The sequence below is a fragment of the Magnolia sinica genome, chromosome 5 (assembly GCF_029962835.1).
Source record: "Magnolia sinica isolate HGM2019 chromosome 5, MsV1, whole genome shotgun sequence".
NCBI lineage: Eukaryota > Viridiplantae > Streptophyta > Magnoliopsida > Magnoliales > Magnoliaceae > Magnolia > Magnolia sinica.
The window spans coordinates 23419917-23443198 of record NC_080577.1 but is presented as its reverse complement, the minus strand read 5'-3'; the positions used below and the strand labels follow the sequence as shown (position 1 = coordinate 23443198).

Below are 23282 nucleotides of genomic sequence, written 5' to 3'. Positions count from 1 at the left end.
ACTATTTACTGTTATTCACTTTATTGTAATTGTCATGTAGTGCAATGACTGCGTGTTGTTTGTTGACCTGCTTTTTTGGGTTTGCTGCAGTTACATGCTTTGTCTTTCTTTGTGCTGGACGAGGCCGACCGAATGATAGAGAGTGGTCATTTTCATGAGTTGCAGTCAATTATTGACAGGCTTCCCAACACACCCGTCTCTGTTGAAGGACATCCACAAACAACTCAAGCATGTGAAACAGTTTTGAACGTACAGCATAAGAAAAGGCAAACATTCGTGTTTTCTGCAACTGTAGCTCTATCTGCTGGGTTTCGTAAAAAGCTAAAGCGTGGATCACTTACTCCTAAGGCATCCATGAATGATAGCATCAGCTCGATAGAGACTCTTTCTGAGCGAGCAGGAATGAGAGCTGATGCTGCAATAGTTGATTTAACAAATGCTTCAATCATGGCTGATAAACTTGAAGAATCATTCATTGAGTATGCACTGCTCCATATCTATCCGGCTCTTGATCTAATTGAACTCTTTCTTATTAGACATCTATGGCTTTTGCCTTTTTTTTTTTTTTTTTAAGAAAAGAAAAAAGAATGCCCATGGCTTTGGCTGTTTCCTGCATTGTGATATCAATATTGAATTTGCATTTTAAATGGTATTGCTTGCTTAGGGAACTCAATATAACCTATTGACTTTTGTTGTAATTATCTGTCCTTTGAGCTACAAACTTCTAGAAGATTTTTATCTTGCAGTAGAGAGGAGGGAGGGTAGTGGAATATTGTCTATGAATAGTTTTTTGAATACGAATCTGGTTTTTGAAGTTGGCAATTGCAGCATTCCACCAAATTAAATTTTCATGTACTTGTATTAGGAGAGTTGATGGCTGTGTGAAGTAAAATTTGACACCTTGCTGGGAGTTTATCTGCCAATTTGGGGATTATTAAACCTTTTATTACTACTTTTCTAGTTGTCAATCTGCCATACGTGTTTACTTAATGCTGATACCATTTTACTATTTTGGAATTTAGAGTCTTGAGGTTTGATGGAACGATTCTCATGATCAGAACTGTGGCCTAGTGTATAGGACTAAAGGAAAAGGCTAACTTTTACATATTACAATTCCATCATCATCTAAGCCTTATCCCAACTAATTGGGGTCAACTACATGAATGTTGTTCCACCATGTCAGGATTCATGATAAAAGTAGTGGCAGAAGTTTCAAGCTGGCTGCCAATCTGGTGCAACCCCCTCTATACGCACTTGGGACTGGCAATGAGAGTACAAAACTCCCACAGGCATTATTCAGATGCATAGTTGCTGCAGTTTATTAGCATATACTTGCTTGCATTCCTCTAGACATGTCTCCAGTAATACCGGGGCTTTCTTCAATTGCAAGCTTTGTGTTAATCTTCTCTAGGGCTGGACAATTACTCCCAGGGCTGTTTCTAGTTTGACTTCTTCTTGGTTCTGGTTCCATTTTGACTTGCGAGCTGCATTAATTGTGAAACTGTCTGCTTATGTAAATGATTCACCTAAATCAATTTTTGTTTTTTTGGAACTTCATTGTTGTCTCCCCTTTGGGATGCATTATTTTGGTGCATGACGTGAGACTAGGCTAAAATGATGCCATGAGATTAATCAATGGATTATCATATCAATGAGAAACATAAATAATATATAAACTACCACAAATATAAAAGATACTCAAGTAAGCAACTATGTTTAGATTCAAGACCTAACTACGATTCCGTAGTATGGATCCTTTAAAAAATATAGATGAAAGAGAAATAGGCCCAATGAAATATGGGACTTCCATTTATAGCATAGGGATTGATCTACGTTCAAGGGGATTCACATATGTCCACCAAGGGTCAAGTATTCTAGGTTTGGATTGATTGGGAATTAGGTTAAGGGTTTGAGATTAGGGATTTAGGAACTTGGGGTTTAAAAGTCAGGAAAATATGAGAAAAGAGGAATGGAAGTGAGAAGATCATTGTTCACGGCACTATTCACAGAATTGTTCACAGGCAAGGGAAATAGAAAGTGTTGGTTTAGGTTAGGGTTTGATGTGGTTTGGATTGGGTTTTGATGTGATTTGGATTGAGTTTTGATAATGATGAGAGTTGGGAATGAATATTGTGGAGATGGGTTGAGAAAAGTGAAAAATAAAAGGGAAATTTGAAAGAAATAGAGATGGAGAGAAGAAAACTTAGCTGGATTAAGATTAATGGCTTCATAGTATTCCAATCACAAGAAATTGAAAGGAGAAAAACCCTAGTAGAGAAATCTCATTCATAACAATCATAGCATATATCCAAATTAGGGCTCCCATAATCCTTAAATAGTCTCAACTTGAGACTTTTACAAAAAGATGCCTCTCAATAAGGAAAAGTTCGAAGTACCTCCTACTTTTAAACCAAAATAAGGCGTAACCCCCTAATTCTCTAACAAATATAAAATAACCCCTAGCAAAGGCAAAAAACGTGTCTCCACGTGTAAAATGTATCTCCATGCTCCCAATAAGCAGCCCACATGCATCTCCCCAATGTATGGTCTTCAATGATGCACCAAATATGCATGTGGGGTCTTCCATGCACCTACGATCCGGAGCCGGCCCCCTGTAATGATCATCTACCATAGAGAAACTGGGGCGTGGGCCATAGCTCGTCTCCTCCTCTGATATACTTGATATGGTGCTCGGATGTCCTCATCAACTCCCCTCGGTTGAGAAAAGATTGCCTTTGGCGATGTAAAGCTGTGGTGATAGTCAAGAAGATTTGGCTCAAGTCTCTGAAGCTCGCTCTTCGTGATCCATGTATTATCTGACTCTGGCCTGTTCTTCCACTTAACGAGATACTTCTGAAAACCTCTGTGCTTGGTGGAAACCACTTTCTCATCCATAATACCCTCTTATCTCTTCTCTTCTAGTCGATATGGATGGTAAAGGGGGTAAAGGATAAGAATATGGGTCTAGTAAAGGCCATGGGTAAGGGTCAGAAGAAGGGCTAATGGACGAAGCTTTTGTTCCTCGAATAGAGATGAGATCTTCCACATTGAACATAGAGCTAATGCCCATGTCAGGTGGAAGATCCGCAATATAAGCATTGGGACCCACTCTTTTCAATATTTGATAAGGTCCAACATTGTGGGCATATAATTTCTTCACGACTCATTGCGGAAAGCCGGAAACTACTCTGGCCTTATCCGAACCATGACATAATCACCCACTTGAAACTCTTTAAATATATGATGTGAATAAGCTAGCATTTTATATTTCTCATTGCTTACACTAATCCGCTTCTTAATCTCAAGATGCAAGTTATGAATATGGCGTGCAAATGCATCTGTGGACTCTGACGACCTATGGGAGACTGACATGGGAATGAAATTTATAGGCTTCCTAGGCTTATAACCATGTACTACCTCAAATGGACTCATGCCCATTGACCTATTGACTGAACTATTGTATGCAAACTTTGCAACCCGTAACACAGAATCCTAGGTCCTAGTATGGTCACCCATAAGACATCTCAACAGATTACCCAGACTTCTATTAAGTACTTTTGTTTGACCGTTAGTCTGTAGGTGGTATGCTGACGAGAACTGAAGCCTCGTACCCATCATGTGCCAAAATGTCTTCCAAAAATAACTCATGAATCTCACATCTCTGTCAGACACAATGGTCGTTGGCAAGCCATGCAAATAAACCACCTCTCCAAAAAATATTTTGGCAATGTTAGAAGCATCTAACGTTTTAGAACATGGGAGGAAATGGGCCATTTTAGAAAAACAATCCACCGCTACAAATATAGAATTGTGCTTTCTGATTGTCTTGGGAAGCCCAAGCACGAAATCCATACTGTTGTGCGGGATGCCTTGATTTTGCCAAATCTGTTACATAGAGAAGTTTAGGTTCAGTTCCACTGAAGCCATTTTCAGTCCGACCAAAAATTGGAAGAATTCTTAGGTTGCTCGCTGTGAAGCTTTGGTTAATTTCGATTTGACCGAAATTATAGTCGGTTCGATTTATTCTGACCGAAGGTCATGTTCGGTCCAACCGGATTTGTTATGTAGAGTTGCGCAAATGAACTATTTTAGCCTAATACAAGATTATGGCTTGGTAGAATCATACTTACAAGTTTTCTCTCTAAGGTTGAGGGCTTTCGTGGGGTGAGAGGGGTTTTCCAATACTTGTAAGGGCTTGGGAAGGGTTTCTTAAGGGTCGCGCATTGCAAGGGGAGATCGGGTACCTCTATAATCGAAGAAGGTGAGTCTGTAAACTCTAAAGTTTTGATTATAGTGGATCTCTGTCATTTTGTGCCGTAGTTTTTTCCCACAAGGGTTTTCCATGTAAATATTGTTGTGTTTTGTGGTTACTTGCTTTATCGTTTGGTTATTTTGCTTTATTCGAATTGTTCTATCTTCGTTGTACGTGCTTCCACAAAGCGCACATATTGATGGTGGTGTTAGATCCGAATTTCTAATAACTAGGGTTGATCTGGGTTTGTTGAGGGGTCTGAATCTCAACAAAGTGGTATCAGAGCATCAAGTTTAAGGACGTTTGAGAATTCAGCAAAGATATCAGGAGGGAAATTCGATATACATAAATTCAATGGGAGGAATAATTTGAATCTGTGATAGCGGAAGGTAAATGATATTCTATTCTTACAAGGGTTTAGCAAGGTGTTGTTGGAGAGTAAACCGGTGAAGATATCGCATGATGACTAGATCAATCTCGAAGAGAAAGCTAAGAACACCATCCGTTTATGTTTGTCAAATGATGTCATGTACAATATCCTGGATGAGGAATCTCCCTAGGAGATGTTGAAGAAACTAGGGGCCTGTTTGATTTTCCTGTGCACTGGTAAATACTAGGTAAAAGAGTAATAATTATTTCCCTGTGTATTTATAGCATACCTGATTTGACTACTTACTTTTTTTACACGGAAGCCGAAAACATTACAAAATATATATGGGTCCCACTGTGATGCATTTCTCTTATCCACACCATTCATCCATTATGCCATTTGAATTTATAGTATGAGCAAAAAAATGAGGTATATCCAAAACTCAAGTGGACCACACCATACGAAAAAGGGAATCGAATACTTACCGTTAAAAACTTTGTGGGGCCACTGTTTCTTTTGGTGTGGGCCACTTGAGTGTTGTATCTGCTTCATTTTTTGTCTCATACTTCAAAATATTGTAGTAAAATAGATGGACGGAACGGATATATCATATACATTACTGTGTGGTTCAAAAATTAAAACTATCTCAATTGAACCGGTTTGAAATGCACAAATTCCTATGAATTTTCAAACGCTATGAAACGGTAATAATTGCCCATTTCACGGTATTTACGTTTACTTTGAAAAAACAAACAGGCCCTAGAAGACCTATCATGGAGAAGTCCCTCACAAATAAGTTATTTGTGAAGAAATAACTATTCAGGCTGTAGATGAATGAAGGATCGGATCTCTTAGAGCACATGAACTTGTTTACAAAGCTATGTAGCGAGTTGTTAAGGCTTAAAGTGACGGTCGATGAAGAAAACAAAGTGGTGCTACTTCTAGCATCGATGCCCACATCATACGATCATCTCGTCACTACTCTACCATTTGGAAAGAATACAGTGAAGCTGGAAGAGATCAACGTGACTCTTGTTTCGAATGAGATGAGGAGGAAGTCGAGCGATGATGACTCTCAGGCGGAGGGGTTAGTCGCAAAGGGGGGTCAGAGACATGGGAGATTTGCGGAGCGATCTCGGTCTAACAGGATGCTTCTATCGTGACATAAAGGGGTACTTCAAGAGAGACTGCCAGAAACAGAAGAATGACCTGGAAAGCAAAGGAAAATGGAATACAAGTGAATTGGCCAGTATAGCGGAAGAGAGCTCAAAAGGATACCTCCTCTCGGTCTCTTCAGGTATGAGACATCTCTTAGGCATATGGATTCTCGATTCAGGATATTCTTATCACGTGTATCCGGATAGGACTTGGTTCGATTCTTACAAGTCCTATGATGGTGGAAGTGTTTTGATGGAGAATGATGCAACATGCAAGGCCATCGGAATATGGACCATCAAGGTAAAGGATGTTTGATGGAGTCATATGGACTCTAGGTGATGTCAAGTATGTTCTAGATTTGAAGAAAAACTTAATATCCTTGGGGGTTTAGATACGAACGGTTGTACGTTCACCGCAACGGGCGGTGTAATCAAGGTCACCAGAGGTGCAATGGTGTTGATGAAGGAACATAAAACATGAAATCTGTACAAGTTGGATGGGAGCACGATTATAGGTGAGGCCGCCATGACCTTACACGAAGAATCCAACACAGATGACGCTAATTTGTGGCATATGCGGTTAAGGCATATGAGCGAGAGGGGCACGATAAAATTCATAAACAGAAAATGTTAAAGGGAGTTAAGGTATGCAAGGTGGATTTATGTAAGTATTGTATCTATGGGAAACAGTGCAGGGTAAGGTTCAAGACTGCTACACACTAGTAGCAGGGTGCTGGATTATACTTATTTTGATGTTTGGCGACCGATGACAATATTATCTAAGGGAGGCGCATGATACTTCGTGAGTTTCATAGATGATTACTCGAGGAAGGTTTGGGTCTACTTCTTAAAACATAAGTATGAGGTGTTCACCAAGTTCAAGGAATGGAAGGCGGAAGTAGAAAAGCAAACCGGGAGACATGTTAAGTGTCTTGGGTCAGATAACGGTACGGAGTATAAAGAGGCCGAATTCATGAAATACTGCTAGGAATAAGGCATCACAATGCACTTCTCAACTCCATGGACCCCACAACAGAATGGGGTGGCAAAGAGGATAAATAAAACTTCATTGGAGATGGCGAAAAGTATGCGGTTACATGCGGGGTTGGCATGTTATATAGTAAATCGGTCACCATCTACAACACTAGACTCCAAGGTTGTAGAGAAAGTTTGGACATGAAAGGATGTTGATTACTCAGGGATGAAGATCTTCGATGCCTAGCATATGTTCACGTGCAGAGTGGACAAAGGTCGAAGTTGGATCCCAAATCTAGCAAGTGCATCTTTATCAGAATGTATTAAGGGGTACAAGCTTTGGGATACTGACCCTCAAAAGGTGGTCATTAGCAGAGATGTTATCTTCAATGAGACATCAATGTTGAAGGCCAAGAAGGACGCTGCAGGGAAGTTAGAAACACATGATGAGATCGAGAGATTGTTGGTGCAAGTGGAGTCGATTGAGTTGGTTACTAAAGGGGAAATTCAGTAGGTGCAAGAAACTGAGCAAAATAATTACCAAGATACTGAGGAAAGTATAGCTAGGAGTAGGGAGAACTGAACCATTAGAGGCCCGATTCGATACGGGTTTGAGGATATGGTCTCTTTTGTGTTGTTCACAAGGAGTGGAGATCTTTCCACCTTTCAAGAGGCAAAATCTGGAAAGGATGGCAACAAGTGGATGTTGGCCATAGCGGAGGAGATTGAACCTAGGAATCAGACGTGGGAGTTGGTGAAACTTCCAAAAGGTCAAGAGGGCTATTGGGTGCATGTGGGTGTTCAGGAAGAAAGAATGTGATAAGTACGAGGCACGACTCATAGCAAATGGGTTCTCACAGAGGAAAGGAGTATATTACAATGAAGTTTTCTCTCCGGTCGTGAAACATACTTCAATTAGAGTGCTACTAGCTATGGTAGCGAAATCCTATTTGGAATTGGAGTAGCTTGATGTAAAGACAACATTCCTTCATGGGAACTTGGAGGAAGTTATTTACATGAGGCATCTTGAAGGATTCGAGGATCTTGGTAAGGAAGGCCACATGTGTAGGCTGAAAAAGTCATTGTATGGGTTGAAGCGGTTTTCAAAGCAGTGGTACAAGTGGTTTAATTATTACATGGTGGAGATTGGGTATGTTAGATGCGTATACAATTATTAAGTTTATTACAGGGTACTTGAGGTCGGGTCCTGTTAGATGCTTTACGTTGATGATATGCAGATTACTGCAAAGGATAAGAAGGAGATACTCTTGTTTAAGTCTCTATTAAGCAAAGAGTTTGACATGAAGGATCAGGGCGCTGCGAAGAAGATCCTAGTCATGGAGATACACAAAGACAGAGAGTCTAGGAAGCCGTGACTTTCCTAGAAGATGTGCAAAATGTGCTAGAAAGGTTCCACATGGAATGTGCTAAGCCAGTTAGCACACCTCTAGCATGTCACTTTAAGTTTTCAGCCAGGTCGTGTCCAAGTACAAAATAGGAGATTTCAAAAATGTCATGGGTGTTGTACGCGAGTGCAGTGGGGAGTCTCATGCATGCAATGGTTTGCACGAGGCTAGATATCTCTCAAGCAGTCAGTGTGGTTAGTAGGTATTTGACAATTCAAGGGAAAGAGCATTGGAATGTTGTTAAGTGGATTCTCAGGTATTTCAGGGGCACAGTCGACACTAATATCATGTTTGGAGGACATGTAGCTTTAGGTGGAGTTGTAGGCTACGTGGATTCGGATCATGTAGGTGATCTAGACAACAGGAGGTCCACTGCGGGATATGTGTTCACATTAGCAGGTGGACCGGTATGTTGGAGATTTATACTACAGTCTACGATAACATTGTCTACAACTGAGGTGGAATACATGGCTGTGACCGAGGTGTCAAAGGAGGCATTGTGGTTGAAAGGTCTAATGTAAGTAAATCAGAGGTGGAAGTCTTTAGTAGGGCAAAGCTTTATGTGGTGGAATGGGCGTCTTGTATAAAAAAGTCTTGAGGATTGTAATTTTTCATTCTTTTTGGGCTTGTAGTCATTTGTGCTATCTCAGTCGTTTTTTCTTTTTCAATAAAATTACCGTTATCTCTTTAAAAAAGATTCCCATGAAGCGAGGTTAACACTTGAATGCCTCAACTCTCAAGGCATACTCTTCATTTTCTTTTTGATGGCTGCTTTGTTTCACTTTTCTTCTTCACTTTGTTTTTTCTTTCTTTCTTTTTTTAAACAATGATATTAATGTGGAAATTTCCTTGTCTAAAGTTCTCCTTGGTCAGGATTTCTACACAAATAGTAGAACATAACTTGTACTTGTATATTACTCTCGCAATAACAACAAAATCTTAATCATATAACATGCTTCAACGTACCTTTTTGTTGGCCAGATTAATTTTTGTTAAAGTTCTACATGGGATATGTTTTCACAAGAAATCTAATGAGGAAGGTTAAAATAAGGGAGTTATGAATTCATCTCAGTCGTCAAGTCAAAGTTGTTTACAGAAATATCACCACAGGCTGTGAGAACCTCACACAATACTGGGATTTGGGTGACCTGGTTTCTGCTTCACCTCTGTTTCCAAGGAAGATTGTATCTTGTCTGCTTTTTACATATAGGGTGTTTTTTTGGCAGGCTATTTTATCCAAAAAAAAGAAGAACAAAGAAAAAAAAGAAGTAGTCACCCCTTTTGCAGTTTGACTAAAAACTTTCCTCAATTTAATGAACGTTTACTTAAAAGTTCAGTGAGGGAAAAGTTGAAATCATCTGCAGAAGCAACACCTGAGATTTGGCTTACATTGGCACCGCTTTCTCCTTCCTTTACTTTGCTGCTACCTGGTCATGCTCTTCGGGAATCAGGGTTAAAGATTGTACGAGAGACGGTGATAATAAATAGTCTAAAATATTTTGTGCTTGATGGTCGCATCCTAATCTGGTGGTTCTATATTCCATAGTTGCATTAATTGAGGAAATGCTGCAAGTAGCTTCCTTTTCACATAGCTAGCTTTTGATTCACCATCATCTCTCATTAACTACTCATGCCTTCTTTTCTGCAGTGTAAAATATGAATGGATCTTTCGACCTTTACATCAATATAGAATTGAAATTGAAACACTTGAAGAAAGTAGGAATGGGCAAGGGTAGTTTTTCTGTGGGATGGAAAGCTTGATTTGATTTATTTGTTTTGTTTTAAGATTTTCCATTTACTCGAAACTTTACTCTTCAATTTTTGTGTACAACAAATACCTGTTCCTTTCTAACATGTTATGAGACGTTGGCTTGCAGGTGCAAGGAAGAAGATAAAGAGGCCTATTTATATTATTTATTGAGTGTGCATGGCCATGGCCAAACAATTGTTTTCTGCACATCAATTGCAGCTTTACGTCGTATTTCTTCCCTGTTGCGTGTCCTCGGCATCAATGTTTGGACCCTTCATGCTCAAATGCAACAAAGAGCTCGGTTAAAGGTAGCTACATTATATATATTATGAATCTTTCCAAAATGAATAGTCTAATATTTTAGTAAGTCTGTGCAAATGTACCAATGCTTTGGCTTTACCCAGGGAACTCTATTCGACGCCTCATGTTTATGTTTGACAGTGACACATGTTTGTGTCCAAAAGACAGTTTGAGAGATATCTTGTTCATGGGGTTTCAGGTCCTTCGTGTCCTTTCATGTTATACGATTTTTTTTTTTTTTAATCGCATTTTAACTCCAGTAGTGGGAGTTTTGCACTCTCTGTGCTAGTCCCAAGCCTGGGTAATGGAGTAGGGTTGCGTCAGGTTGGGAGGTGGTGTCAAACTTTGGCTACACCTTTTTGCCATGAATCCTAACAGATTGACGTTTCCAGTCCTTGAGAGAGTGGAATGGCAGAATAGGATTCGTGTGGCTGACCCTAGTTAGTGGGGACAAGGCTTAGATGATGATGAGATGATGAAGATGGAGATGTATTCATTTTTTTTATCGCTTATAATTTTGTAATTACCATCAACTAATTGGGATTTATGATATCTAAGGCACATGGAAATTCAATTGCCTGAAGCAGTTCTTTGAGGCTGAGAAGAAATTGACATTTTATCTGGGTAAATAGTGTTAAAATGAGGTTACATAGGGAAAGGATTAAACTACCATCGGGTGTAATACAGACAAAGATAACGAACTGATGGAGTCAAGAAAATATATTTCTTTGTATGCCAAGCTGATAAGTGAAGAACCTTAGTTTCCACACGGTGTGAATAAGTGAAACTTCTTTTCAAGTTCTTTCGTGTCACATCTGCCAATTGACATTTCATTGGTTGTTTCCATGAATGGAACTGCCACTCCACATATTTCGAAATGGGCTTTTGAAAATTTGTCTGAACTGTGTTTTAGGTTCCCATGCAATCATCTGTTAAGTGGTGGGAGTGCTCTATTTTTTATGCTTCTTGTGTGCACTAAAGTCGTGCCCTTATTATTGCTGCTGCTGTTGATGATGACGATGATGATCAATCTCAGTCTTGTAATTTATATCAGGCTAGATGACACTATGACAGAGGATTCTTTTGTGGTTCCTGGACATTCACCATTAGTTTTAGTTTTTGTTTCATTGACAACTTTACTATTAGCATCCACATTCTATTTTTAGAAAAGATTTTCATGTTTGTCTTGAGATAGAGCTATATGCCTTTGATGGTTCTTGTTACTACAATGTCTAAGAAGAGTTACAAGCTCCTCTGTTATTTAATATAAAAAATGTTTTTATATGCCTTTTTGAGTCTTCGAGTTAACAACATTAACACATGTAACACAATTGGCACTTCCCTGTCAGACGACTTGATAAATGGAATGTCTTTTCTTTGTGGACATTGCATAACCATTATTTTTTCCTTCAGCTTATCATGGCAATCCACTTACTGCTGGCTTTAGGTTGAAGTGTGCACTGCTTTAGTCAAATCCATCAGTATACATATATTAGTTTCTTTGAACTAGGAATCATGTCACTCTTTTACTCACAGGTTGGTGTTTGTGGCCTTCTTATCTCAGTCTCATGTTTTCATTTGCCATGCAATAAGCATTTTTAACAAGCTCCAGTGAATAAGGGGCCTATTTTATGTAAACTGTATTTTACTTGCATTCCTAGTTGGTTTATTTGAAGCGTAATACTGAAATATTTTCTTTGCTTTATCCAGGCAATTGATCGTTTTCGTGGAAGTGAACACGGCGTGCTTGTTGCTACTGATGTTGCAGCAAGAGGCCTCGACATTCCTGGTGTTCGGACTGTTGTTCACTATCAATTACCACATTCCGCAGAGGTAGGCAGATTTAATTTTCTGGTTTCATTTCCGTCAAGCTTGATGTGTAAAACAGTTTTTGATAGTAAATTGTTTTACTTGTCACTTTAGGTTTACGTTCATAGAAGTGGAAGAACAGCTCGAGCTTCTTCTGATGGGTGCTGCATTGCAATAATTTCTCCGAGTGATCGGTCGAAATTTGCCTCTTTGTGCAAATCATTTTCAAAGGTGATTTCTCATGGGAAGGAAGTTCTGTAAACAATTTTTCTTGTCTTCAGTATTTTTGTAGAAAATGGTTTCTTTTTCTTTTTGTCTTCTATGCACATTTAGTTACATGAGAAAAATTTCTAGTACAACTCAGGATTTTGATGCACTAGAAGGTACACCATTGTATCATTTTGAAGAGTATGATTTCTCATATTGGTTTTATATTTTCATTATTACATGTATCGTGATACGTTTAGATTAGGTCCATTGGACTTTATGACCATGCAAGTGCTTGCCTGGAAGCAGTTGCATATGAAAGAGCTTATTGAATTTTTCATGTTTCTATTTGTCCTCTACTTGACATAAATGGGCTATGGTTACTGATGGATGCATTGAAGCTGGAGTACTTGACACTTTTCACTCAATACTTGATCAGGGGAATGAAAAATGGGGCTTGCAACATGTTTGGACTATTCATTATTCAACTTAAGTCCAGGATGCACATTTAGATACATTGCCCATGCCCTATGTTGACACTGGTTCTTTGAGTTATCATGAATTACACATCCATGCCTAGTATTCATGGTACCAGCTCCTCCATTATATAACAGAATTAGATTTCTTTGTTTTTTCATTGACTCATTGTTAGATAGGTAAAATGCAGCTATTGTAATCTTTCATTGCCAATGAAAGAACTATAACAACCACAACACCATGTTCCTCTCTCTCTCTCTCTCTCTCTCACATTCAAGGTGTTCTGTATCCGTTACGATACGCCCATAAAGGCCGATACGTATAGGTAACGGCCATGACTGTTACGTGATACGGGGGTGAAAAGGGGCAGTTAGTTTTTTGAGACCGTATCGGCCGTTATGGTGGTCGTAAAGGCCATTACAGGGCATAACGACCATTACTCCCGTAACAGTCGAAAAACAATCATTCTTTTTTCCTATTTAAATTCAATTTTCTCATCTTTTTCACTTTCTCATTCCAAAAACTCTCCTATATCATTTCACTACAGATTTTGACCACTCTTACTATAGCTTTTAAGATTAAAACTGTGGATTGAAGTGATTTGAGTGAATAGAATATCTGAGGGCCTTGTTTTCAAAAAATTGAAAAAGTAGTATTTATGCCTTTTTTTTTTAAAAAAAAAATTTTAAAAATTTTAATTTCTAGTTCTAATGCTTGATTGTGATGTGTAAACATTAGAAACGTAATCATATTAAATAATTCACTAGACAGCCGGGTACAACATTCTCACCAAAGAGTGGACCGTTACACTACAATAAACATGTTCAAAACAAAAAATGAATACACATTCGAAATATTTGCATTATTCTTGATTTTCTATATAATATATTTTAGAATTTTTTGGACAAAAGAAAATTTTCAACCGTTGCAGGGGTCGTAACGGTCGTTACGCCCCCGTATCGGTAATGGTGGTGACCGTTACGGCCACCATTACCGATACGGAATACCTTGCTCTCATTAGATTCACAACTCATCTTGGGCCTTCCAAATTCCTGTCATACTTGGCTTTATGTGTTTTGGTTGTTCATGTGCTCGTTTCTCAATTAGGGCCAGTGTTTCAAAATTTAATACTAGGGTTTCCTATTAATGGCATCGTCTGTGTCTCTACGCCAGTTCATTTTTATCAAGCATTTCTATCCCCTTTTGATTTGGCTGCAATTCCATTTATGAGTAAGGTGTTAGAGAAGACTGTTTCTCACAGTTTCCCAATCTCAGATATTTAAGATTTCTGGATTGGTTTCGGGTTTTGGAAGACTTCCAAACCTCATCAGCCTTCTCTTTGATATTCTGCCTGCAAATTTCTATAGAAGAAAGCAGGCAGTCTTGTGCTTCCATGATGGGACAGGCAATTTATTTCCACTAAGGGCCTGTTCGATAAGCGGGAATCCATGGGGAAACAAAGTATTTCGTAATCATTTTTTAATGATTATTTCCCAAGGTACTACTGAGAAATGGATTCCACTTTCATGGTGCGTTTGATTTGCAAGTGGAAACCTCCAATTCATCTCACAATGGCCGCCTTGAATCGTGTGATTGAGAATTATAGAAGTGGAAAAGTGTAATGATAACATCATGGAGTCTATAGATTTTATTTGTAAATCAAACATGGGAAAATGTCATGTCGAAGGAAAACTGCGTTTTTACTGTTCTTTTCCCATGGATTCCTGCTAATCAAAGAGGCCCTATGAGTTGAATGCTTATGCTGCTAAACATGTTTTACATGAGAAATTTAAGATGATCTTTACATTCATGCTATTGTATATATTTACAGATATATGTGACCCTAGTAAAAGAAAAGAGAGAGAAGAAGATTCCAGCTGAAAGCTGCTCTCTTCGTTAGTATCGTTGCCATGGCTCTGTTTATCCATATTTCCATCGAACTATTCTTCCACATGTCCCAGCTGCATGTTTCAGTTTTGGCATACTGCTGTAGTGTTCTTCACATAATGTCTTATTGGGTTTTTATTTTTATTTTTTTTTGTTTTTTAATGTTGTAGACAATGGGTTAAGTGAAATTGTGGTTTAAGTTAAAGAATCACTTGTCAAACAACCATTTACTCCTAAAAGCTTAAGCGGTCAGAGTGTGGTGTATCAATGTATATCAAGGGACTTTATTACTCTAACACCCCCCCGCACGTGCGGGGTGGGAACTCCGCACGGGAACATACTGAGAAGGGTGGAGGGACACTCACACCATAAATAGGCCGGGCTTGATTTCCCGGTCCCTGGGCCGGACCTGATTTTTCTTGACCCCCCGTGGGAGAATAAAATATTAGCGAGGCATATTTGTTGCTCTCGAGATTTAAACATAGGACCTTCCGCTCTGATACCATGTCAAACAACCATTTACTCCTAGAAGCTTAAGCTGTCAGAGTGTGGTGTATCAATGTATATCAAGGGACTTTATTACTCTAACATCACTATGATAGGAGCATGAAAGTATGGTTAAGTCCTTGGGGGAAAATTCATTCACCACATTGCACGATGTTTACAGTGGTTCGACTACTTGTCTACTCTACTTTTGGCTGACGCACTCTCTTTATGAGTGTACCGAATTTCACTATCACTTATGGTTTTAAATTAGGTTCACCATAAACCTTTACAACCTACATAAGGTTCTACACATTTTGCACCCATCGGTGGCCTACACAAGGTCTTGACGAGTTTGGATCGCAAACTCTTGATTAGCTCCCACACAAGGACTAATCGTGTATTCTCCCGCCAGAGGCTTACACAAGGTCTTATTGAGTTTGGGTCTTCAAACTCTTGGAACCCAAATCTACATAAGAAATGGTTTCAAACAATGGACTCTAACACTAAGACTTACTTAGCTGGACGAGTCCAATGATAGCGCCTTGTTGAAGATGCTTCCTCTTCCACGAATCGGCTTCTTCTTCAGCTCCCACGAACATCAATGGCTTTATGACAAAGGATTTGCCTATTTCGGTTAGGTCAAGCCATTAATGAATGCTTGAGTTCATGACTCAATCCGAGCTTTGAATGCTCATTAATGCTCTTAAACACAAGGTTTGAATGATGAAATCAAAGAGATTAGAGCTAAGAATGAAGGATATGCTAGGGGGAAACACTCTCTCAAAGCTCTAATGGATTCTCATCAAAATGCCCAAATGCCCCAACCAATGTATAAATAGAAAGTTGCAATGGTTGAAAAATGAGCAGAATATGGCTAGGCTCTGTCAATTGAACTAAGGGTTGATTGATCGAGCTTAATTCAAAATTAAGGCAAAAGCTTGCTGGACACTTTTGGGCATCCTCGATCGATCGAGAGAGCTCGAGAATCTGCTTGAGCGATCGAGCATAGCCTGAACTTGGGCATTTTTGTCTAGAGAACTCGCTGGACTATTGTGGGCATCCTCGATCTATCGGGAGGGCTCGAGGATCTGCTCGAGTGATCAAGCAGAGCCCGAACTTCTGCATTTGAGAGATTTCTCTGTTTTCAGCTTTTGCACAAAGTTTGCCCAAGTACACGCTGTTCTAATGGACATCTCCTCTAGCTAATGGAGGCTACAGGTATTCCTATCAATGGACAAGCCAACTAGAGGGTTAGGTGTTGGGGTTTACAAGGTTCACAAGGTTCATAAGGTTCATAGGTTTTGGAATTTACAAAGGCACTATATGGTACTTGTCTCTTTGATGGCTTGGCCGGGATAGTACTCCGAGTCTTCAATTCTTCAACTACCAATAGGGCTCACCGGACTCGACTCATGCTAGTTGATAAATTCTTGCATTTACATTAAGCATTTTATTTCGAAAAAATCTTGTTGAAAGTCATCTAAGGTTGAATTTCTTAACATCATTCTATGCCTATGTTCCTGGAGGAGACACTACCGAGTACCTAGGCATGTTCCAGATGTTTAATTTACACATTGAGTTCTTTTTCTGTTCTGCATTATGAACTGATTCTCTGAAGTTTTTTAGGTGCTAGTCAACCAGGAGTGCATATTGCTTGTTATGAAGCAACACCAGGAGAAAACAATGATGAGAATTTTAAAATTAAACAATTATAAATTGAATATAATTGTGTGAAAGTGAAAAAGCCATTAACAGAGTTAAAACCTTTCCTCATTGAGGTTCATAAAAACGTTGGGAGAGAAATATTAATGGGTTATTCCAAAGTGCTGCTGTAGTTGAGTTTTGTGTGCTGAACACATGGGGAATTAATGACATTAATGTTTGCATCTGCTCTTATGTGCAGGAAAGTCTTAAGAGGTTTCCTATAGATAACTCGTACATGTCAGAGGTTTTAAAACGGCTATCGCTTGCACGTCAAATAGAGAATATCTCACGGAACAACTCCCAGGTAAGCAGTCTTTTCCTTTACTGTGAATATTGAAGGACATTTGCAGTATCCTTGGGGATTCCGTAAATTTCTTAGTTGATACTTTAATAGTTCTTACTGTTACACATCTCATTTTGAACATGAGCCACCAACTTTAATAGTAGAACAAATGTATGATATGATAGAATTAGTTTGTTATTTTCTTTTTTGACTTCACGAATGCTAGTGGTATTACGGACACCATGGCTTCATGCTAATAGTGAAGGGCAAATTTTCATGTCAGATTATCAAAATTGCTGCTGCCACTAAATCGCTATATCCACATTTCGGTACCAATGATGTCTGCATCGATTTTTTTTTTTTTTTTTGAAGATAGTCTGCATTGATATTTTCATATCAAGGTCTCAAGAAAATCATAGAAAGTTGTACCCTGTGGGAATAAAACAACTAGTGTTCAGTCTTTTTTTTGTTTTTGGAAAGATAACAAAATCTTATTGAGAAACCCAGCAACACAAAAGTGAGATTGGGAAAGAATATAACCCAATAAGAAAACTAAAGGCAAAATAAATAAATAAAGGAGAAAAGGTTGACGGCATTCACCGTCACTACATTGGATGCCCATCCTGTCAAATTGAATTTAGCATTCGTGATGACCTCTTCCATAGAGGCGCTCCTGTTTTAGAAGCAACGGTTGTTCCTTTTTCCCCAAATCATCCAAAGCACAACCATACTGACAAGCCGTCGCACTGCATTACCTTCTTTACCGGACCCTCCCCCATGCCAAGCCCACAAAAAGTCTTCCACCGACTTCCGCATCACCAATGCCATGTTAAAGATGTCTAGAAAGCAATCCCAAATCTTCCAAGCAAAGAAGTAATGGATAAAGAGATGATCGATATATTCTGCCTCATCCATATACATAATACAAACATTGGGAAGGATCATAGACAGTGTTGTCATATGTGATCACATATGTGATTTTTTTTTTTTTTCAAGTGGATCGCATATGCCATGATGGCATATGTGATACTAGATTGTATGCCATCTCATACAAATGTATGCAATCATTGTACAATTGCATATCGCATACTCCATATGTGATTGCATACATGTCCCAAAGGTATATATATTAAAAAAAAAAGAGAGAGACCGTTGGGACCTTTTTAATTTTTGCTTTTTTGGGTACTTTTACCCATAAATAGGCACTCATATCCTCCCCAATTTTCATATTCTAAAGCTCTTATCTCTCTCACTTTGATGCAGGACATGAAATTTAAGTATGAGATGCAAGAATTCAGGCTTAGATCATACCAATTCAGAAACAGTTACACAAATTCCACATCCCACATGACAATCCAAATCATTCAATTAAAAAGGGGAATCTATGCGGGTCTAGGCTGTCATAGGCTAGGACTGGACCAATAAAAATTATAAACCAAACGATGTCAAAGGGAAATAGAAATCAGCCATACGTGCATAGAAATCAGTCTTTAATCCAAGGGATTCCCCAATTTCAATTCAAAGAACCCTAGGGTGAAAGAAAGGGGCAAATAAATTAGGGCTAATGCAAACTAAGGCTAGGGTTTAAGAAATATAAATGAAAAGAGGAAAACTAGAGGAAAACCTGACTCGGTGAAAGCTCATGCGTGCAGATGGTGACCCAGGGCTGACGCACGTGCGCGGATGGGTTGGCTGCAAGTGTGATGGAAGCCCGCCTCCCCAAAGTGACACCTAGGCCTTGGTTGGCTAGGGGAGACCTCTAATTCCTCCAAGTTTGACGACGATCTGACGTAAGGTCGAAGTGTAGTGCTCCGCCGAAGTTTTAGCCTTCCTATAGGTCTAGATTTTGGAAACTGGCTGTAGGGGGATGAATAGCTGCAAAAGCTAGAAAATTTAAAGCAATAATGATGATAGAAGAGAGATATGGATGGAAGATGGTAGAGGCGGATGGGGATAGATGTGGCTTCGTGCCACGGTAGTTAGCCCTTCGAAGAAGGGAGAGCTTCGCACCCACTTTTGAATTCTTCCACAACTCACGAAGAGAGCAGAAAAATAAAGCAGGAATTTTTATTAAACTTGAATGAATGAAAATAACTACAAGGGATGCCTATTTATAGGGAAAACCCTATATATCAAAAGCTCACACTATGTGCGTAACCTATTACTTAGCGATGAAGTAAACTAAAATAAAAACCAAACAAAGAAATCTAAAGCGTTCACGATGTTCTAAATAATAACAATAAGCAAAACCTAAAATATGAAATCAATCCGACGAGTGGGCTACAATCATAAGATCCTATGATGGGCTTTTCTTGACTATCGAGCCCACTTTTTTTGAACAAAAACTTGTCTTTTAGCTAGGAGGCCCTCCTTGGACGTTGTCATCGAGCCAGATCGATGGTGGGGTCCTCCTTTTGCGTACGTACGTGCGTAGGGGGGGTGTGTGCGTGCGCGTGTGCGCATGATGTTCCCATCAATTCTCCTCAGCTGCGAAGATTTCACCACTAGCGAAATAAAACTACCGAAGCGATCCAGGATTTCAGGATCAAGTCTCTGAAGCTCCTCCTCAGTGAGCCACGTGCTGTCTAAAGCTGGGCATGACTTCCATTTAATCAAGTACTTCTGAAACCCGCCGTCCGATGTGGATATTATTTGATGGTCCAGAATATCTTCTATTTCCTCTTTAGGTGTGAGAAGGGTAGGTATGTGAGGTAGAGGCTAAGAAAATGGGTCGGGAATGGTAGGTATAGGACGTAGTAGCTGGGACGATGGGTCAGGACAGGTAGGTATGGGAGGTAGCGGCTGAGAAAATGCATTGGGACGGGTAGGTATAGGAGGTAGAGGTTGGAAAAATGGGTTGGGAGGGGTAGGTATGGGACGTAGTAGCTGGGAAGATGGGTCGGGATGGACAGGTATGGGAGGTAGAGGCTGGGAAAATGGGTCGGGAGGGGGCCATGGATCAAGGGAAAGGTCTGATGAATCAGGATGGTTAGGCGAAAGGCTGGACAATGCATCAATGGCCCCTTGAAATGCAACCAGATCCTCCACATTGAATGTGGAACTAATTCCCATGGAGGGTGGAAGATTTGCCACATACGCATTGAGACCGTTTCGTTTTATAATTTTGACGGGTCCAGCGCTACGCGCGTGTAACTTACGAACGACCCCCGAAGGATATCGCTCAGGCCTAATGTGGACCATCACAAAGTCCCTTACGTTGAATTCCTTGAAACATTTATGTTGGTTTGCAGAAAATTTGTAATGTTCATTACTAGTAGTGATCTTCTGCTTGATTTCTTGATGCCATGAATGAATGTGATGCACAAAAGACTCTGCAGGCTTTAACGGCCTATGGGACAGTGACATAGGGACAAGACCAATAGGTTTCTCAGGTTTATAACCAGTAACGACTTCATAAGGACTGAGACCTGTGGACCTATCAACAAAATTATTAAACGCAAACTCGACTGTAGGTATTACGGTGTCTCATGTTCTGGTGTGCTCTATATCCCTCCTAGGGGGAGACTCATCTAGTAGATCATTAGGAAAGACATCATGAAACTCATCCACTACCGGAATGGTCTCAATAGGTAACTCTACACTAGCATCTGGTGCACTCTCTTTAGCCACGAGGCCGCACATATTGTGCCCCTTAAAATAATGGTCTTGATGTCCCTCATGGGGTGGGGGTACGGGTGCACGCGTATGATTGATTCCTTGACTACCTCCATTCATTGGTCTATCCTCCTGGCCACCTGCCTGAGATCGGCCATTTTCCCTAATGGTGGGGTTTGTCTTGTGGGAGGCCTCTATTTGGTCAAGGTGTTGATCTATGCCTTGTTCCAAGCGCTTACCCCAAGACTCGATTTGCTGGGACAACTTGTTTAGTGACTCTAGCAGTTGTTCCATGTTTAACGTAGGGTGCTAGCCAAAACCATGACCCGTACGTGTGGGCGTACAACTTGCAACTCCACCTAAGGACTTTCTACGATGACTATATGGGACTAAATGATCCTATTAGACTCTATATGAGGGAAACTAGGTAGTGCTACTAAAATCCAGCAGTATAGTTGTCAAAATAAAGGAATAACAGAAAGTTACAGCAATGTAAATTGCTAACTTCCTGCTAATAGAAATTTCAGCAACTAATATCAGGGACTATGGACTCCTAAAAGCTACATATGATGAACTGAATGCATGATGGACTCAAACAAACTAACCTTAAACATGTAATGTATTCCCTTATAAGAACCCTAAGCTCTGATACCAAATTTGATGTAGGACATGAAATTTAAGTATGAGATGCAAGAATTCAGGCTTAGATCATACCAATTCAGAAACAGTTATACAAATTCCACATCTCACATGATAGTCCAAATCATTCAATTAAAAAGGGGAATCTATGCGGGTCCAGGCCGACACAGGCTAGGACTGGACCAATAAAAATTATAAACCAAACGATGTCAAAGGGAAATAGAAAGCAACCACACATGCATAAAAATCAGTCCCTAATCCAAGGGATTCCTCAATTTCAATTCAAGGAACCCTAGGGTGAAAAAATGGACAAAAAAATTAAGGCTAATGCAAACTAGGGTTAGGGTTTAAGAAATATAAATGAAAAGAGGAAAACTAGAGAAAAACCTGACTCGGAGAAAGCTCCTGCGTGCAGATGGTGACCCAGGGCTGACGCACGTGCGTGGATGGGTTGGCCGCACGTGTGATGGAGCCCGCCTCCCCAAAGTGACACCTAGGCCTTGGTTGGCCAGGGGAGACCTCTAATTCCTCCAAGTTTGATGACGATCCGACGTAAGGTTGAGGCGTAGTGCTCTGCCGAAGTTTCAACCCTCCTAAAGGTCCAGATTTTGGAAACTGGCTATAGGGGGATGAATAGCTGCAAAAGCTAGGAAATTCAAAGCAATAGTGATGATAGAAGATGAGAGATATGGATGGAAGAGGGTAGGGGCGGATGGGGATAGATGTGGCTTTGCACCACGGTAGTTAGCCTTTCGAAGAAGGGAGGGCTTCGCACCCACTTTTGAATTTTTCCACAACTCATGAAAAGAGCAGAAAAATAAAGCAGGAATTTTTATTAAACTTGAATGAATGAAAAGAACTACAAGGGGTGCCTATTTATAGGGAAAACTCTATACCCCAAAAGCTCGCACCATGTGCGCAACCTATTACTTGGCGATGAAGTAAACTAAAATAAAAACCAAATAAAGAAATTTAGAGCGTTCACGATGTTCTAAATAATAACAATAAGTAAAATCTAAAATATGAAATCAATTCGACGAGTGGGCCACGATCATGAGATCCCATGATGGGCTTTTCTTGACTATCGGGCCCAGTTTTTTTGAACAAAAACTTGTCTTCTAGCTAGGAGGCCCTCCCTGGACGTCGTCATCGAGCTAGATCAATGGTGGGGTCCTCCTTTTGCGTACGTACGTGCGTAGGGGGGGTGGTGTGCGTGCATGTGTGCGCATGATGTCCCCATCACACATTCTTTCTCTTACTTTAAACTCTCTTCAAATCATAATCTGTTCTTCTAAACTCTTGCTTTTACTAATTACGATTCATTTCCCATTTTCTCTTTCAAGTTTGAAGCTTGAAACAAGTTTTAAGCATACTCTTCCAAGATTCTCTCTTAAACAATGACAATCAAGGTCCAAGGATTCGAGATTCAAGTTCGAAGTTCAAAGTTCAACCAACAACAATAAAGTTTCAAGAAGATCAAGATCATTTCTTCTTCTTCTTTTTTGAAAGATAATTACTAGCACTCAATTTTTTATCTCTTACCCATTAGCTCATATTCTCATTCATGCATTCTCATCTCTCTTACTCTCTCCCTCTCATTCATTCTCTCTTTCTCTCTTACATTCTGTAATCTCTCATTCTCTCTCTGACATTCTCATTCAATAAGTGGAAACTTGTAATATTGTAAGTTATACTTGTTTTTTTGTAAATTGTAAATTGTATTTGGAAATTAAGTTGCAAGTTGTTTAAGTAATCAAATCATCAATAAAATTTCTATGTTCTAAGTTTTTAATAATTAATTCTCCTTTAGTGTAACTTATTAATTGTTTTGTTATATTATATAAATATAATATTATAATTAAGTATATAACTTATAGATGGTCTAATAGTCTCAAACACTCAAACTACAATGAAATAGGTAAAAGAACCTAATCTAACCACTTGTAGTAATTAGGGATAATTTTT

At 39.5% G+C, this 23282-nt stretch overlaps 1 protein-coding gene across 3 annotated transcripts in view; it reads left to right on the top strand.

Moving 5' to 3' along the window:
• LOC131245766 (DEAD-box ATP-dependent RNA helicase 13) overlaps positions 1-23282 on the top strand; it is a 51894-nt gene that overhangs the window by 5663 nt on the left and 22949 nt on the right. For all 3 annotated transcript variants that reach the window (XM_058245447.1, XM_058245445.1, XM_058245446.1), the window contains exons 6-10: positions 91-479; positions 10038-10218; positions 11921-12043; positions 12134-12250; positions 16980-17084. In XM_058245447.1, coding sequence (XP_058101430.1) covers positions 91-479; positions 10038-10218; positions 11921-12043; positions 12134-12250; positions 16980-17084 — 915 coding nt within the window. The remainder of the gene's footprint in view (positions 1-90; positions 480-10037; positions 10219-11920; positions 12044-12133; positions 12251-16979; positions 17085-23282) is intronic.